Below are 20,258 nucleotides of genomic sequence, written 5' to 3'. Positions count from 1 at the left end.
ACAGCTCTGCTTCCACCTGGCACTGCATGGAGTGAGCACAGTTGAATTCCTGAGCTTCTGTCTCTGAGCCACTGCTCCAGCCACCTGGAGCAAAATACAGGACCCACAACTCAGCCCAAGAAGACCCATGACCACTGGCGTGCTGCAGCACCACACATCCCAACATGGGATGGGCTCCAGGGCTCACAGGGGCTGTGGCACTGTCTCTAGAAAGCCGGGGGGGGGGGGGGCTTGGGCGAGAGACATGTACTCTTCAAACTGCCCTGTGATAAGCGCATGTGATGGTGGGAGCTGGCTCACAGGACCTCAGGACCAGAGCTGTAGCATGTGGTGAGAGCTGTGTGACAGGGACAAATGCAGTCCCTGCCCATGCAGACTAAGACAGGGATTTATTGGAAAATTTCTGCCCTTGGGAGACTTAGCGTCTACACTCCCTTATTCAATCCTTAGTAAATATAAAAATATTAACCACACTCTCATTACACAAGTAATGTCTTTATTTATTGGGCCTATTTACAGAGCATGGGAGTAAGCAATAAGAAAATGCCAGTTATTAGAGGCCAGGAAACCAAAGGTGAGCTATGGTCACTCCTGTCCTAACATAAGGAGTCCCCCAACACTTCCAGTATTTTCTCTCCAAATCTTCAAAATCCAGGTGTGGCGGTGTCTGGTATTTTTTGCTGTTGGCCAGCTCACGATACTGCCCCACTGTCATGCCTTTCTTCTTCTTATGGTATTGGGTGAACACACCTGCCTGCCCAGAGACCACTTGCAGCAGGGGAGCAGGAATTGACATATGCGTGACATCCTCATAGGACAGCCTACATTTCCACTCCTTGGGTGGGATTACCTTGGCCACGCCAGCACGGTGTGCTCCTTGGGATTCCATGTAGCCAATGTATTTGTTGAAGTCTGAGAATTCTTCCATGTTTGGGCAGAAGGTCATGATGGTACAACCTGAGTTCTGGGACTCATCCTGCCTAGGGGTTGTCATGTCCAGGGCAATTCAGGAGCTCAGCCTGCGGACCTGGCTGCCTTGGGACTTTGGGCTTTTCAACGGGTTTTTTTCTGTCTCTATGTGAAGTTTTCCTGCCTTCCTGTGGGATTTTTTTCACTCTCTTATCAGTCCAGAAGCTCTTTCTTTATTTCTTCATCTCTTTCCTTATGACTTTGGTTTACTGGTGGACAAGAGAACTTAAAAAAAAAAAAAAAAAAAAAAAAAAAAAAAAAAAAACCAAAATGGAACATTTGTTTTTTTACTTAAACTCAAAGCAATACCAAGTAGATAGGGTAAGAAATTAAATATAAACACAAAGTCTGCCCTAGCCATGTTTATCCAAGGCAGCATAATCAAATGGACTCGTAGAGAGACCACATGGTCAAGAAAGGATTTATCGACGGCGTCTCCGGTCTGGACTCCTGCTTCGTCTTCGGCCTCCTCTCCTCTTGCCCTTTGGTGGACCACGAACAAAACACCAGTGGACACTGATTGGCTGTCCCATCAAATCTTGACCGTTTAGTCCCTCCACGGCAGCCTGAGCCTCTTTGTATGTTTCATATTCAATTAGAGTATACCCCTTCAAATATCCTGTGCGCCTGTCCAAATTAAGGTGGATATTTTTTACTTCTCCATATTCAGCGAATTTGTCATGGATATCTTCTTCAGTGGCTTCGTCGTGGACTCCAGTGACAAAGAGAATCCAACCTTCCACAGAGCGCTGTGGTCCAGGTTCATCGCCATTCTGCTCCACACGGTCATAATCCTCCTGCATCCGCGCTCGAGACCTCTCAGATCCAAAACTTCGGCCCTTCCGTTTCTTCGCTTGTTCTTTTAATTTGTGGATGCTTTCGTCTCCATCCACATCCATGGCGAAATCCTCATCCCCGGACTCGCAAAGATCCAGCATGTCTGCCATCTTGCTTCCCTCCGTGCTCTCTGTACAAGATAACATTTTAAAGATTAGATAGGGCTCTCAGGAGAATCACTGGTTTGACTAGACCCTTATCTATGTGGCAAGACCCTTCTAAACTTTACACTGGGTAGAAAAACCAAGAAAACATAGGACAGGAGAAGCCTTGCTGGCTTGATTTCCCAGGGCACCCCTTCCTTCTTGGCACTTTCCTTCTAGAAAAAAAAAAAGTGTCTTACAACAAAGATTCTTGGGAGATGGGCAAAAACGATCAGTGGTTTCTCAGGACCTGTTCTTACACTGTATAAATGATTGCCTCCTAGTCTCAAACACTAAACTAGATTATAAAGGCCTACTGAGGAAGTTGCTCAAGAGGTACAGACTTGGGTTTCCAGAGTGTTGGCTATGCAAGCCAAACTTTGTACAACAGAGGCCACCTGTCTTGGCTTCCAGCTGAGGGCTGGCAAAAGGAGGCTGTCTCAGAGGAGGGAGGCTGCCATCCTCCTGATCCCAACTCCAAACACTAAACTCAGGTGTGAGTCTTTCTAGTTGTGTCAGAGTATGGCTGCCTCCAGTATTTGGGAAAATAACCAGCCATCTACATATAAGGAGGAGGTGGGGCTGGGGAGCACTGACCCTCTAATCTATACTGGGGCTACAGGGATAGCTGCTAGGCTTTTCCTGCCATACAAGTACCCCATAGGATTTATAGAGAAAGAGAACTTTGCATCACTGGGAGGAAAACCATCAAAAGGTTCATCTCAATGGGTTACCAGGCTACTGAGCCGGCTCCTGACAAATGGCCCTAAAACCAGTGAGGCCTAGTGACATTCTAAGGACAAAACACTACCTAGTGCTGCCTGAGACTCCATAGCACAACCAAGGGGAAAATAATGCCAAAAGAAAAAATGAGCAGCTGGATCCCAAGTAGATGGAGGACACCAGAAAGTAGGATCATCCTCAAAAAGCTAACAGGATTTTGATAATCTTCACATGGTTACTCACGTGGGCTACACAAAACTTGGTCTCTGTATCTCAGACCAAAGTTTGCCATAACTAGACCAGAGAGGATGCAAGGGATTTCTCAGTTAGATGCCAGATATGTCTGTCCTCAAGTAAATCCAGAATAGGAAGCCTATACCCCAGGAAGGGTCTAAAATGACTCCATCATCCATGAAATAGTGGGAAAACAGTGCATGACAATCTAGACTGCCAGGTGAGAATACAAGTATTTGATAGCTTTTACAGACAGACTTCCTGGGTGTCACGGTCTGAGCAAAATGTTGAGGTACGGGCTGCCCCGAGTTTGGCTGCCACTGTATCCTGGCCCAAGCTGCTGCTCAGGTCTGAGGGTCAGGGTTCAGCAAGAGAGAGAGTGAGGATGGACTCGAGGAATGAAGACCAGACAGAGTGTGATTCATCCCGTTTATTCTTTAGTCTCTCTTCCTAGTCCAAGTCCCAAGTCTAGCTGTACTCTCTAAAGAGTCTCCCTAAAGAGTCTATCTCTCTGCCATCTGCCTCTGCCTTTTACATGTCTCACTTCTAAGCTGTACCTCTAAGTTACACCTTTAATCATGCCCTTAGGTCTTGTCTCTAAATCTGATCTCTAGGTCACGCTCTTAAGTCAAACACCTTTAATCTCACACACCTTTAATCTCACACACCCAAGGAAAGTCCTGGGTATCCAAAGCAAGATGTTATCAGAGTGTGCTCAGTTGTTGTAGGCTATTGTAATACAAGTCTCATGTCAGGGTATATGGCTCAAGATGGCTGCAAAGCTGATAGCCGCTTTCTGCTAAAAGTCGGCCCCCAACACCTGGGTATAGGAGTGTCCTCCACTCACACTGAAAATGCTCACCTGATAAAGAGCTCCCCCAGAACCTGGCCTCCTGATTCGCCCTCTAGTAACACTGGGATCCAGTAGTGGCCTGGGAGTCACAGCTAAAAACCTCTCAATTTGTAGCTGAAGCTTTAGGAATACATTGAAATTTGCATTACTAAATTTCATTACTAAATAATGAGGGCAATAAAAAAAAAACTATTACAAAGGGTGGATAAACTTTCTGCCTTTGTTTGAGAACTCTGTGGCCCCTGTTGAAGTTTTAGCCCCCAAAAGCAGTTCCCTTGAGAAAGGCTTAGGGATACACTGGGATCCACAACACCTAGTGTACACTCCTGAAAGCTAATCAAGTCTTTCTATTGGTTCAAACCCATCCCCAGCTATGTTCTCTGGGTGCTGCCCAATAATAATCAGATCTAAATGCCAAGTTCATGAGAAGGGAACACAAATGTATCTCAGATAAAACTAACACATTAAAGACAAAGACTGACCAGCATTTTCTAATGCTCTCTAGAATAATTGAATCATATGACTCATTACCACTACTCATTTTCTCCCCAGAACAAATACCCAAAAGTTGTGAATAGAGACAGGACTTACCCAACACCAATGGAATGGAGACCTGGGAGAAGACAATCCAGCACCAGAGAGAAGCTTTCTCCTGTAGGACTTGCTCTTCCTATGAACCTGGAACCTGGTGGCTTCTTTTATAGCCATGAAGGCCTGAGGCAATGAGAGCTTGCCCACCCACTGCAGTCTCAACCTATCACTGGTTCTCACTTGACTTAGCCCCACCCACCTTCCTTTGAATGCAATCAATCCCAGTGTAAGACAAGGGAAACTAGGAATACATTCAAGAAAGAATGCAATAATAGTAATACTCAAAAACCATCTACTCATAGAATCTGTAGGAATATTTTAGATTTCTCAAAGCTAACTGGGAGCACATGATAGATGGTCACAGAACTGAGACACAGAGAACCTGTCAGTATTCTTGCTGGCATAATTTATTTTTGCCCCAAGACTTCTAAACATGAAATAGACAAGAAAATAGCAGGGTCCTCATGGTCTGAACAACTAAACAATGATAATTATTTAACCAGAAACTAGCACAAATCATAGGAATGAGAATGCCTTTTTGCTGGGTGTTGGGTTGCACAACTTTAACCTCATACACTGGGGATGGAGGTGGAAGGATCTAAGAATTTGTGGATAGTCTGGTCTAGAGATCCATTTTTTAGGACAGTCAGGAGGGGGTGGCAATGCATGTATTTCAAATTTTTATTAGTATTCAGATACAACAATGTAAAATGTCCTAGAGTCAGTATAGAGAAGACAGATTCAACCCCAGGGATGCAATCAGAAAGATAATACTAACAGTGGCCAATTTCATAGGGCTTGTAGGCACACACCTTTAATCCCAGCATTCTGTAGGCAGAGACAGAAGCAGAGGTAGAGGCAGGGGGATCTGTGAGTTCCATGTCAGCTTGGTCTACAAAGTCAGTTCCAGGACAGGCAGGACTGTTCCACAGGAAAACCCATCTCAAAAACCCAAACAGAGAACACACAAAAAAGGCAAAGGAATCCTCCGTGGTGCCTCTACTGGATCATGTGGGTATTTGTTCATCTGGAAATTACTAGTGGTCCCTAAGATTCAAACTTGGCCTGGAACTGTGGTCCAGTCAATAAGTCATGCTCTCTGGACATTATTAACCTGGTCTCCACCTATTCTTTTCTCTTCTAACCATCTTTCCTGAGCTTTAAAGAGAGTTTTTCTCTCTGCTGGTTTCTCAATTTGGGAAGGTTCTGTCCTAACTGCTGTGTTCAGTCCCTTTCGGTTTTTTTGTTTGTTTGTTTGTTTGTTTTTAACTTTAGTTTGATAGTAATTCACCCAGTTCCTCACTTTGAATGGCTAAACATTTTGTTTCTCACCTATGACCAATGTAGGCCTCAAACTTACCTGTCAGCCCAGTAGGACCTTGAACTCCTGATCTTCCAGCCACTCCCTTCCAAGTCTTTTTTTTTTTTTTTTTTTTTTTTGACTGAGAATCAATTATACTAAAGCCTGCCTTTCCTACAATAAACCTAAAATTTCTAGTTTTTGTTTGTTTGTTTGCTTATTGCTATTTGATGATTCAACCTTGAATTCTTATATCCCCATTGCCTTAATTGTGTTTAGCTTAATTTCACCTCAGTATTCACTTTCATTGAATTATCCAGGAATTATTCAAGATGATCAGAATTTCAAAGTCATCCTCAGATACTGAGTCCTTTGGGGGACAGTTTTGAATAATGGCTATTCTGTCTTCTGTCTCTCTGTGTATCTGTCTCTCTGTGTCTCTGCCTTCCTGTATCTCTGTATCTAACATCTCTCCCTCCCCAGTCCTTACCCCCTTTCCAAGAGAGGTTTCCATGGTTTAACCCTCTCTGGACCACATTGGCCATTGTCTGATGTCAGGACCCTGTGTATGAGTATGCATCCCCGAGGTCTAAAGAGGTCACCTGGATTTGACAGAGTAAGGCCATTTTATTGGAGGCTCAATACTTCAAATTTTCCAGGGATGCTAGGATGTCTTGAGTTTATATTTTGTTTCTGTTGCCACTGGGAAGTCATTTATAAACTGGTGAAGAGACTTTATCTTCAGGTTTTAGTAAGACACAATGATGAACTTTATTAATTTTCAACAAAAAAAAAACCCAGTGGATTTTTGTTTTATTTCTAAGGTTACCCTAGACTAGGGGAGGGGACACTTTTGATCTTCAGCTCCCCCCTTACCTTCTTCTTCTAAAGCTGTCTGTTTTGGAGTTCCTTTTTGACCCAGCATTCCAGCCTGTAGAACGGGACAATGGATGCCATATCTCTCGTCTCTATCTGCTTTATGCTGACATTAGCACACTGCAAAGCATCCCAGAAAGGCTGAAATAGTAGTCAAAGGCTGGGTATTGGGCATTCATAAAAACTATCTGATTACCTGGTCCCGATGAAAGACAAGGAGCAATACACTAACTGAACAGGTTAGCATTAGCTTTCAGGGAGTCCAGAGTTCTGCAGCTCCACAGGTGGTCCCTGAATGGAGTCTGGTAGGCAGGTGAAAATCTGCTGAGATACATATAGGCTTGGAACAGAAGTGAAAATTGTCTAGCAATTGGAGAAGGTTAAAAACAACAACAACAACAAACCACCACCAATGGAAAATCCCATTTTCAAGAACAGGCAGGTCTACTTATCTGGAGTTTGTTTGATCTGTGATAGGCAGGTCCAAGTCTTAGGACTCTTGATTCCCTCAAGCTTATGTGAACTTTAGTTTATAAAAAAAACTAAATTAAAATAGTAATGTATTATCTTATAAAAAGATAATATAAATCATTATATCTTACAAAAAGATAATACATTACTATTTACCATTGTATTGAAATCCATGATTTAGAAATATAGTTAACAGATGTCTGCTAGACATCAGGAGTAGACTCATGCCTATGACTGAAGTATCAGGCTTTCAGCATACTGTGGAAAATCACAACCATGCCCTTGTCCTCATATTAATACTGGGTTGGGACGGTGCCATATGCCACTAACTGGGTCCTTCCATTTCTCATGGGCCTAAGTATGACAACTTGAAGGATGCAACAGACACTCAGCAACAGAGAGTCCCTTGGCATGCACAGTCAAAACATTCACAATACAACTCCCACTTTTTTTATATTATACAACTGATATTTTAGAGCTCCATGAATTCATTCCATAATTCTCCATCCTTGGGGACATGTAAAATTATGTATTTTATATAGATTATAACTTACTTTATAGATTTAACTCATATTTAATTCATTTTCAACATATATAATTTTCATTTAAGATATTCACTGAACTTTAATGTATATGACTTTTTATTCATTTATATACTGTATATATTCATGTTTCATTTTTAACACATATGCTTTTCATTTAAAGTATATAGTTAATTTTAATGTATATGATTTTTATTCACATGTACTGTATATACTAATGTATATGAACCATATTTGCTGCATACAATTGACATTTACTATATATAATATATTTGATGTGTATAATTAATTGTTAATGTATGTAGTCTGTATTTATTGTGTATAATTTATATTTAATGTAAACTTTATTTTTAATTTGGACAATTCACATATATGTATATTCAGAGTAAAAAATCTGCGAAACCTAAACATTGAAAATATTTAAAAATATATATGTCATTTACTCTAAAATAATAACCACCTGTTTTCTCAGGAACATCTCATTAAAAATAATTTAAATCTAAAATGACTAAAATAAGGTCATGTGTGGTAGTGCACACTGGAAATCCTAGTATTTGAGAGGCCTGGGTGGGAGGGTCAGGAGATTAAGGTCATTTTCAGCTACTTGGTGAGTGCAAGTCCCTCCAGGGCTACATGAGACACTGCTTCTAATAATTAAAGATAAAACAAACAAACAAAACAAAGGGGCACCAAGGAACAGACAGAAGTCCATATTACAGTTCCCAGGACACACCCAGTTCTGAGATAGGCACAAGCACCACAGCCACATTTGGCTGCATCCTATGATAGATTCTGAGTGGGTTGACCTCTGACCCCTAAACCTTTGTCCTGGCATATAGTTCATTGCTCTGCACTCAGGAAGGTAGCTCAGTTTGGACTAGGTTTGCAGGATACGGGCCACACCTGGGAGAGGTCCTTGGCAGTTCTAAATCCTAAAGACACCATGCACCTTCCTCTATCTGGAACTTGGCAAGCCTCTAGATCTCTGATAACTCCTGCTGAGGTTTCATTGGCAGCTCCTCTTGAGTTCTAAGAGCTAAATTCAGCTGAGGCTGCTCAGCACTGATCTCCCATTCCTCAAGGCCAACTGTAGAGGAAGAGAACACTCACCTTTCCCTCCCTCCATGCCATTTCTTGCAAAATGTTGAGCTTTTGACCACTACATTACTGCTCACAAAGGAAGTAGCCACGACAGAGGTCAAAAGTCATTTGAGAGTCACAGACGACCTCTCAAAGTTGATGTATTACAGTGTGTCTCACCCGGCTTTCACAAATAAAGGCAAAACAGCCAAAAGGTTACAACTAGACTTCATTTCTAATATTGTAGTTTTAAATAGTGGGATCACAGTGACACTCTGTCTGCAGACAGCCATGGTCATGTCTAATCTAGGGAGATAAGTCACTGTGCACTAACAAGTTCTATTTGTTGCTCCCACACCACCCTTGCAATTTTCAGGAAAGCCATTCACATTTTCATTTACTAGTGTGTGAGGGTGTTGCACGTCTGGGAGTGTGTGAGCCAGGGTGTGTGCAAGTGTGAGGTCAGAGGATATTGGCTGGAGTTGGTTCTCCCATGTACCATGTGGGTGGGCCCCAGAGATCCCAGTCAAGGAAGAGACCTAATGGCGGGCATCTTCGCCACTTAGCCATCTCGTTGGCCCAATGCCTTCTCATTTCCTTGTGAAGCAAATTCATGTGGATGTCATGAGGTGCCACCCCACATGGTCCCCTCCTTCCCTCTATGCCTGGACACAAAGGAACTCCTTTTAATCCTAGGAGAACAATCTCTAAGCCCCATGCAGTCTCTGGCTGTGCTGGTTCTGCAGATAGAATTTGGTGCTCTCACCCTGTCTTTTTCTACAGCTGGACCCCAGAAAGGCCTCCTGTGCTGTGCAGCCCTCCAGGGTGAAGTGGCTCCAGGCCTTCTCTCTATCCAGATGTCTGATATTAACATCTATGGAGAGTCACCAAGATGGGCCAGTAGGTTAAACCAGTGCCCTCACAAGGCTAAAGACATATCAACACTCAGAAACAATGGTGGAAGGAAGAACCATCCTCCCAAAGTGACACCCAGCCACCCACCTAAAACAAACACTCGCCTACAAATACACCCTCATACCTATAAACACACACAGACCTAAACACACATACTCACACACACACACGCACAACATCAGATTCATACTTTCACTCTCCACAATCCTATACACACCTATGCACAACCCCATACACACATACACACCAACAGACACACCCATACACACCTACACCTATACACTGGCACACATACACACATACACACCCACACACATCTATGCACACATAACATACACACATATTACACACCCTTCACAAACACAATTCCTAATATTAAATGTAACAGTAAGCACTGTATCCATTTTTATTGTTTTACTATGTAGTGTGTTTCTTGCCGTAGGTTTACTTATGTTTGTAATCTTTTCAGAAATCTTTTCTAGTTCATGAACATAGAATCACTTAAAATTTCATATCTTTATTATGTGTATGAGAGAAGTTATGTGCTTGTTATCCTGCACCAGTAAACTGACATTCAGTCCACTGTGATTCTTTTTTCATCTCTCAAGACAGGGCGTCTCTGTGTAGACCAGGCTGTCCTCCAACTAGTTCTATAGACCAGGTTGGCCTTACATCTGAGATCAGAGTGCCACCATGGGTTGCATTGCATTTGTTTTTGTTTGTCTTCTCTCTTCTCTCTTCTCTCTTCTCTCTTCTCTCTTCTCTCTTCTCTCTTCTCTCTTCTCTCTCTCTCTCTCTCTCTCTCTCTCTCTCTCCAGTTCTTTGATGCTGTCAGTTGAGAACCTCAGGCCACCATGAGCATTCTTCCTTTCTTCAATTCTAAAGGAACATCCCAACTTGGGATGGGCTCCAGGGCTCACGGGGGCTGTGGCACTGTCTTTAGGAAGCCAGGGTAGAACTTAAGATTGAGTCAATTTTACAATGACAGAACTACCCTGTGATAGCCCATTTGGTGGTGGGAGTGGGCCCATGGAAACTGAAGACAGGAGCTCTAGGGAGTGGGGAGATTTGTGTGGCAGAGACAAATGGGGTCTCTGCCTCATGCAGACTAAGACAGGGAGTTATTGGATAACTCCTGCCCTTGGGAGACATACCCTCTACACAACATTACAAACTCAAATACACACTACCGAATTAACACGTTAGTTAGGGAACTAATATAAATTTTATTGGACCAAATTACAGAGCATGGGATTGAAATGAGTAATAAGAAAAGGACTGTCCTTAAGAGCCTGGTCACCCTAGTGTGAACAGGAGGTTACTCATGTCCAAACATGGGCAGTCACACCACCCCTTCTGTAAATGCCCTCTCTGTCTAATCTCTAGCCCAACATGAGACTATGAGCCAATTAGAACAGCATTGCAAACAAATGCCTGGGAAATACAGAAGTCTCTCCTCCCTCCCTTCCTCTAGGAGGGAAAAGTCAAAGTCAGTGAACTTGTTTGGGTCTCTTGCAGGTGCTCTGTGGTGTTCTGAAGACAATGATTCCAGAGCACAATGTAGTCACACACATGTGCATCCACATGCTGAGAGCCTGAGGCCTGCTTTCTCTCTGGGGCATGCTATTGTGAGAAGTTCAAGTCAATGAAGGGTCAGTGGCCAGGGGAGGAGAAAGCATCAGACATCTTCAGCACAGTCACTTCCTTTTGAGTGTAGGTAAGTCCCAAGAATGGTGAATGGCAGGACACTTTCCGAAGATCCGAAGATAAAGAATGAGCCTGGAAAGTCATTCTCTTCAAGCAATTGCACAAGGCCTTGCAGATCCAGTCTACAGGGATTCTGAAGGAGACACTGTACACACCAAGAAGAGACTCAAATGAGTCATCCAGAGTAGAGTTTGAATTGTCAACACCTTGGACAGCTGTTGGTCCATGTGATTAGGAATGTCCACACGTGTCCAAATGGCCTCAGAAGAGGGGCTTGGGGTTCAAGCTAATTCATGTACTTAGTACATGTACTAAGTACAAGCTAATGCATGTACTTACTTCAAGTCCATGAACGAGGGCTGCAGGGAGACTTCGGATGCTCCTATCCAAGATTCTCCAGTCCTGTGGGTGGGTGCACAGCAGTCGACAGGGATCCTAGAAGCTCCAGAAGCTTGCTTGAAGAATCTTGTTTCTTGGTTAGCAGGATGAGGAGTCAAAGGCTTGCATGGGAAAAGACACGGGGATTCTGGGTGCACCTTTGTGTAAGGACAGCTGTTGTGTCCTCTGCTCACCTGACTCCTGATGGGTCGCAAAGGAGAACGCCTCTGGTTCAAAGTGGGCTTCCCTGGGTCCAGTGTGAAGGTCCCAAGAGTCAGTTCCTGCTGCCCGGGGCATGAGGTGAGCTCCAGGTGATCCGTGGCTCTAGGATTCCCTTGCTGTTTCCACAGTGCACAACTCTCAGGCTGCAGGAGCCCCTCATCCATGGGGAAGGCATCCATGGGGAAGCTCACCCTGACCTCCCCACAGCTGCACTGAGAGGCCACCTTGCCATAGTGGATCCACCTCGGGGTGGCGAAATTGATGGCCTCTGCACAGTTGAAGCCATGGTTGAAGCCCGAATGGTAGCCATAGGGAAAGGTGACCATGAACTCCCCAGCCTCCTGGGTGATGCGGCCAAAGGGGATGCCATTCTCCTTGAGCACGGTGGGCGAGATGAGCGCCACCTTGTGCCTCAGGAAGGCCTGGCAGCTCTGGGAGCTCCCAGGGAAGAGTTCCTTGGCCAGGCGCTCCAGGCGCCTGCCATGCTCAGGGGGCACAGCATACCAGGTCTTGGGCTGCCCAAAGTGCAGGTAGTTGATGCTGTATAGATCCATGTCCTCCGTGTGCCATGCAAAGGTGGTCTTCCACATGCCAAAGTACAGGTAGGGCGTGTTGACGCCCTCAATCACTATGCCTCGGTCCTGCTTCAACACATCCAGAAGGGTTCCCAGGTGGCCCACGTTCCAATGCTGAATGTTCTCATCAAACAGGGAGCCGCTGACGTCAGCACCATAAATCGGTGACCCAAACAGGCGAGTCTTCCAGTATTTTCTCTCCAAATCTTCAAAATCCAGGTGTGGCGGTGTCTGGTATTTTTTGCTGTTGGCCAGCTCACGATACTGCCCCACTGTCATGCCTTTCTTCTTCTTATGGTATTGGGTGAACACACCTGCCTTCCCAGAGACCACTTGCTGCAGGGGAGCAGGAATTGACATATGCGTGACATCCTCATAGGACAGCCTGCATTTCCACTCCTTGGGTGGGATCACCTTGGCCACGCCAGCTCGGTGTGCTCCTTGGGATTCCATGTAGCCAATGTATTTGCTGAAGTCTGAGAATTCTTCCATGTTTGGGCAGAAGGTCATGATGGTACAACCTGAGTTCTGGGACTCATCCTGCCTAGGGGTTTTCATGGCCAAGGCAATTCAGGAGCTCAGCCTGGGGTCCTGGCTTTTCTGGGGTCTTTGTTTGGGCCTTTCAATGGGTTCTTTCTGACTCTCTGTGTAAGTTTTCCTGCCTTCCTGCAGATTTTTTTTCACTCTATCAGTCCAGAAGCTCTTTCTTTATTCCTTCTTCTCTTTTCCTATGGCTTTGTTTTCCTGGTGGATAAGATAACATTTTAAAGATTAGATAGGGCTCTCAGGAGAATCACTGCTTTGAGTAGACCCTTATCTATGTGGCAAGACCCTACTAAACTTCACACTGGGTAGAAAAACCAAGAAAACATAGGACAGGAGAAGCCTTGCTGGCTTGATTTCCCAGGTCATCCTCTTCCTGGTCAGCACTTCTCACCTTGAGAAAAGACAGTTTCTATGGAGCAGAAGCCCTACCCGACTCCTGGACCACTCCCTTGATTCTGGATCATAGTTGGACTCCCTGGTCATAGAGGAGGCTCAGAGCTCTTTGCTATCTATTGGAAAGCACACAGGTAGGGAAACAGTTCTCTCACTAAGCATTTTCTCTGCCCTTTGCCTGCTCTAAGCAGCCCCCAGGGAAGGGGAAAAGCTCCCCTGGGTTGAGCCTGAAGGAATAAGTTCCACTTCCTTCTCAGGATGTACCTTTCCTTTTCAAACAATGATGAGTATAACTGGAAAACTCAAATTCACCATCCTGGAAAAGGATGTGGAAAACTTCCTGCCAGGCTGGGTAGGCAAGGGGATTGTTGCCATGTAACCTGGCCTGGACAGGATGGGCTTTCCCTTCTCCCCAACACTGGCCAAGAAGATGTTAAAATTTCTGGTAGGTCATAATTAGCAGGACTAAAGATGGTAATAAAACATTTCCTATTGTCTCCCAGTTGCAGATCTGGCTGCAGATCTTAGGTAAAACAGTTGTACACATGAATATAGAAAAACTTCAACATCATCTTCTCTGATGATGAGATGCAATTAGGTTTACACAGAGACAGAAATTTTTCCTTTTTTTGTCATCTCTCAGAGAATATATCCTAGAGGAAAGTCCTGCCCAATCACAGTGGAATCACATAACAAAGATTTTTAGGAAGATGGGTAAAACCCACCAGTGGTTTCTCAGTACCTGTTCTTGCACTATATAAATGATTGCCTCCTACTCTAAAACTAAACAAGACTATAAAAGGGTCACTGTGGAACTTCTGAAAGAATTACTGACTTTAGGTTCCAGAATGGTGGCTATGCAAGATCAGCTTTCTACAACAGAGGCCACCTGTCTTGGCTTCCAGCTGAGGGCTGGCAAAAGGAGGCTGTCTCAGAGGAGGGAGGGAGGGAGGCTGCCATCCTCCTGATCCCAACTCCAAACACTAACGACAGGCGTGGGTGTTTCTAGCTGTGTCAGAGTGTGGGGGCCTCTGCATATCCAGTGTTTGGGAAGATAACCAGCCATCTACATATAAGGAGGAGGTGGGGCTGGGAAGCACTGACCCTCTAATGCAGACTGAAGCTATAACGGGGATATTAACCCAAATTATTCAAATGTTTGCACCCTTTAGTCATAGAATGGCCTACCTATCTAAGACCTGGGTGTTGGCTATCCCAAGTCTAATGGGGAAAAAAAACAAAGCCCAAAACCAACATCAGTTAATCTGGATTGCAGCACTCCACAATGCATTTGAGGCCTCCTCCTGAGAACAACTGAATTCTGAATGTCCAATGCCAGTGGAAACCAGTACCTGGCCCTCCTCCTACACCACTGTCATGGACATGCAGACTGTAGCACCCATGTGCCTAATTTCATCTCACATCACAAGACAGTCACAGATGAGCATCATCAGATTGTCACTAGACAATAGAGCAGCAGTGTCAATGACCAGGCATCTCAGCCCAGAGAGGAGAAAGAATCCAGTCATTTGACCCAGGCTCTCAGATGCAGAAAAGAAAAACACACCACCTTATACAGGGACACCTTCTAGGCTGCTCCTGCCACGCCAAGTAACCTGTATAATCTATAGAGAAAAGAGGAATTCCCACCAAGGGGCAGGGGGAGGACATCAGAAAGATGATGCCCATAGGTCGCCAAGCCACTGAGCTGGCTCCTGACAAATGGCCCTAAAACCAGTGAAGCCTAGTGAGATTCTAAGGACAAAGCACTACCTGGTGCTGCCTGACACTCCAAACCACAACCAAGGGGAAAATAATGCGAAAAGAAAAAAAAAATGGACAGCTGGATCCCAAGTAGATGGAGGACACCAGAGAGAAGGATCATCCTCAAAAAGCTAGCAAGATTTTGATAATTGACCTTCACATGGTTACTCACGTGGGCTACACAAAACTTGGTCTCTGTATCTCAGACCAAAGTTTGCAATAACTAGATCAGAGAAGATGCAAGGGATGTCTCAGTCAGATGCCAGATATGTCTGTCCTCAAGTAAATCGAAAATAGGAAGCTTATACCCCAGGAAGGAGTTTAAATTGACTCCATTATCCGAGAAATACTTGGAAAACTGACTGCATGAAAATCTGGACTGCCAGGTGAGAATATAAGTATTTGATAGCTTTTTAGACAGACTTTCTGGTTATAGGAGTGTCCTCCATTCACACTGAAAATGCTCACCTGCTAAAGAGCTCCCCCAGAACCTGGCCTCCTGATTTGCCCTCTACTAAACATGGGATCCATAGTGGCCTGGCATTCACAAGTAAAAACCTCTCAATTTGTAGTTGAAGCTTTAGAAATACATTGATATTTTCATTGCTGGCATAGACCCTAAGAGTTCTACCCAGGTAAAAATAATGACGGCAATAAAAAAACATTATAAAGGATGGATAAACTTCCTATCTTTGCTTTGAGTCCTCTGTGGCCCATGAAGAAATTTTAGCACCCAAAAGCAGTTCCCTTGAGAAAGGTTTAGGAATACACTGGGATCCCTAACATCTACTGTACAAGCCTGGAAACTAATCAAGTCTTTCTATCGATTCAAACCCATCCCCAGCTATGTTTTCTGAGGGCTACCCAATAATAATCAGATCTAAATGCCAAGTTCATGAGAAGGGAACACAAATGTATCTCAGATAAAACTAACACATTAAAGACAAAAATTGACCAGCTCCAACAATCTCTAGAATAATTGAAGCTTATGAACCATTACCACTACTCATTTTCTCCCCAGAACAAATACCCAAAATTTGTTCTGGAATGGAGACCTGGGAGAAGACAATCCTGCACCAGAGAGAAGCTTTCTCCTGTAGGACTTGCTCTTCCTATGAACCTGGAACCTGGTGGCTTCTTCTTTTATAGCCATAAAGGTCTGAGGCAATGAGAGCTTGCCCACCCACTGCAGTCTCAACCTATCACTGGTTCTCACTTGACTTAGCCCCACCCACCTTCCTTTGAATGCAAACAATCCCAGTGTAAGATAAGTGAAACTAGGAGTACATTCAAGAAAGAATGCAATAATAGTAATACTCAAAAACCATCTACTCATAGAATCTGTAGGAGTATTTTAGATTTCCCCAAGCTAAGTGGGAGCACATGATAGATAGTCACAGAACTGAGACACAGAGAACATGTCAGTATTCTTGCTAGACATGCTTTATTTTTGCCCCACCACTTCTAAACAAGAAATAGACAAGAAAATAGCAGGGTCCTCATGGTCTGAACAACTAAACAATGATAATTATTTAACCAGAAACTAGCACAAATCATAGGAATGAGAATGCCTTTTTGCTGGGTGTTGGGTTGCACAACTTTAACCTCATACACTGGGGATGGAGGTGGAAGGATCTAAGAATTTGTGGATAGTCTGGTCTAGAGATCCATTTTTTAGGACAGTCAGGAGGGGGTGGCAATGCATGTATTTCAAATTTTTATTAGTATTCAGATACAACAATGTAAAATGTCCTAGAGTCAGTATAGAGAAGACAGATTCAATCCCAGGGATGCAATCAGAAAGATAATACTAAAAGTGGCCAATTTCATAGGGCTTGTAGGCACACACCTTTAATCCCAGCATTCTGTAGGCAGAGACAGAAGCAGAGGTAGAGGCAGGGGGATCTGTGAGTTCCAGGTCAGCTTGGTCTACAAAGTCAGTTCCAGGACAGGCAGGACTGTTCCACAGGAAATCCCATCTCAAAAACCCCAACAGAGAACACACAAAAAAGGCCAAGGAATCCTCTGTGGTGCCTCTACTGGATCATGTGGGTATTTGTTCATCTGGAAATTACTAGTGGTCCCTAAGATTCAAACTTGGCCTGGAACTGTGGTCCAGTCAATAAGTCATGCTCTCTGGACATTATTAACCTGGTCTCCACCTATTCTTTTCTCTTCTAACCATCTTTCCTGAGCTTTAAAGGGAGTTTTTCTCTGCTGGTTTCTCAATTTGGGAAGGTTCTGCCCTAACTGCTGCGTTCAATTCCTTTGTGTTTTTTAACTTTAGTTTGACAGTAATTCACCCAGTTCCTCACTTTGAATGGCTAAACATTTTGTTTCTCACTTTCCAAGGTAGGCCTCCAACTAACCTGTCAGCCCCGTAGGACCTTGAACTCCTGATTTTCCAGCCACTCCCTTCCAAGTCTTCATTTTTACTGAGGTTCAATTATACTAAAGGCTGCCTTTCCCACCTAGACCTCAAATATTTTTATTATTTTCTTTGTTTATTTACCTGTATTTGATTATTTGATTTTGAATTCTGATATCAATATTGCCTTAATTGCATTTAGTTTAGTGTAATTTCTTCTCAGTATTCCCTTTGATTGAATTATCCAGAAATTATTCAAGATGATCAGAAATTCAAAGTCATCCTTACCTGCAGAGTCATTTGGAGGACTGTCTTGGATAACGGATTCTCTCTCTCTCTCTCTCTCTCTCTCTCTCTCTCTCTCCCCCTCTCTGTCTGTCTCTCTTCCTCTCCTTCATCTCCTTCTCCTCCTCTCCCTCCCCCCTCTCTATTTTCAAGAGAGGTTTTCATGGTTTAACCCTTGCTGGCCTGGAATTCACGGTGTAGACCAGGCTGGCCTTGAACTCTGAAATGCCTGCCTTTGCCACCTGAGTGCTGGGGTCAAGGCAAGCACAACCACTACCAGGATGACTCAGCAGTTTCTGAAGGAAAGAAACTGTGTTTCTCATTCCTAAGGGAGTGCATGTGGAGGAGGGTGCTACACAGGATGTATTCAGAACAGAGATAGAAGTAAAGGAATCCTTCCATCCTGAATGCTGGCACACAGCTCTAATACCCAGGACCTGGACAATGAGACAGAGGAGCTAGAGTTCAAGGTCAGCCCCTGTTACAAGGAGAGTTTGAGGCTGACATGGACCATGGGAAACCCAGTCTAGACAAAAATAAGTTTATTCAGTCGTTTCCAAAATAAACCAAGTGTCACAAAGTCAGTCATTGGTCCTAAATTGTCCTTACTTCCTTGCTAATAAATTGCATTGTTATTCGCATTTAAGGAATCTATTCAAAGGGAAAAATGTTCTTTGAAATCTAAACATTAAACATATTTAAAAATATATAACTTTTAGTCTAAAACAATAACCACTTCTCTCAGACATGTCTAATTAAAAATAATTTGAATCTAAAATGACTAAAATAAGGTCATTTTTTTTATGTTTTATTTGTGGGCAGGGAGAGTGTCTCCGTGAGCGGGGACTCTTGCAGCCTAAGGACCTGGTTCAGAACTCACAGACACTCACGACAGAAGGAGAGACCTGACTTCTTGGAACTGCCCTCTGACCCATACACATCTAGTGCCATGCTCAAACCCACAGTCATTCATATACAATAAATAAACAAATGTGCAGAGAGAACTGGAACAACAATTACTGAATGTATTGATTGCTCTCCTGTCATTGTATCACAGTCAACATTATTGTTGACTGAGAGTAGACAAAGGTGGCTGTACTGTTCAGAGGTGGAGAGCAAGTATTCTGTCCTTTGGGTGGTTTACTTTGGGGGGGATGGCTTGAGACTCTCTTGGTTCATCTGCCCTTCCCTGGGAAGAACAAGCTGGGCTCAAACCCACAGACATTTACCTCTCTCTGACTTTGTATCAGAATTCAGGGATTTTGAGTTGTGTACCCCTAAGCCCAGCCTGCTACAACTCTTCCGTACAAACGTGTATTTATGATTTGAAATAGGTCTCCTGAATCTTAGGTTGGCCCCCAACTCACAGTGAAACAAAAGTGAGCCTCGAACTCCCAGTTATTTGTAAACTTTACAGACCATGGGCACACATTACAGGTATGGGCCACATGTCCACCACTATTTCACATATTTTAAAACTTTATTGTAAGTTTAAAGCCCCACCCCACTCCTGGAGCACTCCCTTGATTCCCACTCATAGTTGGTCTCCCTTGTTCACTGTTTGGGGATAGGGGAGGCTCAGAGCCCCTTGCCTTCTAAGTGGAATGCATGCAGGAAGGGAAAATAGTTCCCCCAGTGAACATTTTCTCTGCCCCCTGCCTGTTCTAAGCAGCCCCCAGGGGAGAAAAAAGCTCTTCCAGGCTGAGCCTGAAGAAAAAAGTTCGACATCTCCTTCTCTCATGATTTACCTTTCCTTTTCTACCAATGATGTGCATAACTGGAAAACTCAAAACTGATCATTCTCTGAAAAGAAGTGAAAAAAACTTCCTCAAAGAGGCTAGGCAAGGGGACTGTTACCATATAACCTGCCTGGATAGGACAGACTGTCCCTTCTGCCCAACACTGACCAAGAAGACTTTAAATAATTTTTGCTGGGTCCTTTTTAGAAGGATTAAAGAAGGTGCTTAAAAATTTTTTGTCACTTACATGTCTGCAGCTATTACATTAAAATCTAATTTTTAAAAATTAATTTAATTAAATTAAAAATCTAATTTTTTTAAAAAAGCAGAAAAATGTAAAGTAATAAGTAGGTGCCAGTTACTATGAAAAGGTGTTTAACAACAGAGAAATGACTGGGAGAAGACACTTTGCAGAAACTGAAAGCCAATATCACTTGCTCTGATGAGATGCAATTATATTTACACAGACCCAGAAAAAATTTTGGTGTCTTGCCATCTGTCAGAACATCTCCTAGCAAAAAAAAAAAACCCTCTCCCAACCAAAAGGCACAGTTGGACCAGTTAACAAAGATGCTTCGTAATGTGGGCAATAACCATCAGAGGAGTCTAAGGATCTATTCCTACACTATATAAATGATTGCCTCCTATCTCTAATACTATATATTAGATTATAAAATCTAATATAAAAGGGCACTGAGGAACTGCTAAAAAAATTACAGAACTTGGGTTACAAAATATTGGCTAAAC

General features: G+C 43.5%; 1 protein-coding gene and 1 pseudogene across 1 annotated transcript; both read right to left on the bottom strand.

Annotated features, from left to right (window-relative positions):
* Positions 1 to 1,391: 1,391 nt before the first annotated feature.
* LOC143439524 (RNA-binding protein 8A pseudogene) lies at positions 1,392 to 1,916 on the bottom strand (annotated as a pseudogene).
* A 9,660-nt stretch (positions 1,917 to 11,576) lies between these two features.
* On the bottom strand, positions 11,577 to 13,106 carry LOC143439523 (lysine-specific demethylase 4D-like). The gene has a single exon (XM_076925898.1). It carries the CDS (start codon positions 12,972 to 12,974, stop codon positions 11,577 to 11,579), a length of 1,398 nt encoding a protein of 465 aa, XP_076782013.1. The 5' UTR covers positions 12,975 to 13,106.
* Between the last annotated feature and the right edge of the window lie 7,152 nt (positions 13,107 to 20,258).

Source organism: Arvicanthis niloticus, chromosome 27 (genome assembly GCF_011762505.2).
Source record: "Arvicanthis niloticus isolate mArvNil1 chromosome 27, mArvNil1.pat.X, whole genome shotgun sequence".
Taxonomy (NCBI): Eukaryota; Metazoa; Chordata; class Mammalia; order Rodentia; family Muridae; genus Arvicanthis; species Arvicanthis niloticus.
The sequence above is the reverse complement of the archived record's forward strand: the minus strand, read 5'-3'. Positions and strand labels throughout refer to the sequence as shown.

Coding starts and splice junctions, on each gene's coding strand:
- LOC143439523 (XM_076925898.1), bottom strand. CDS start 12,974: ATGAAAACCCCTAGGCAGGATGAGTCCCAGAACTCAGGTTGTACCATC.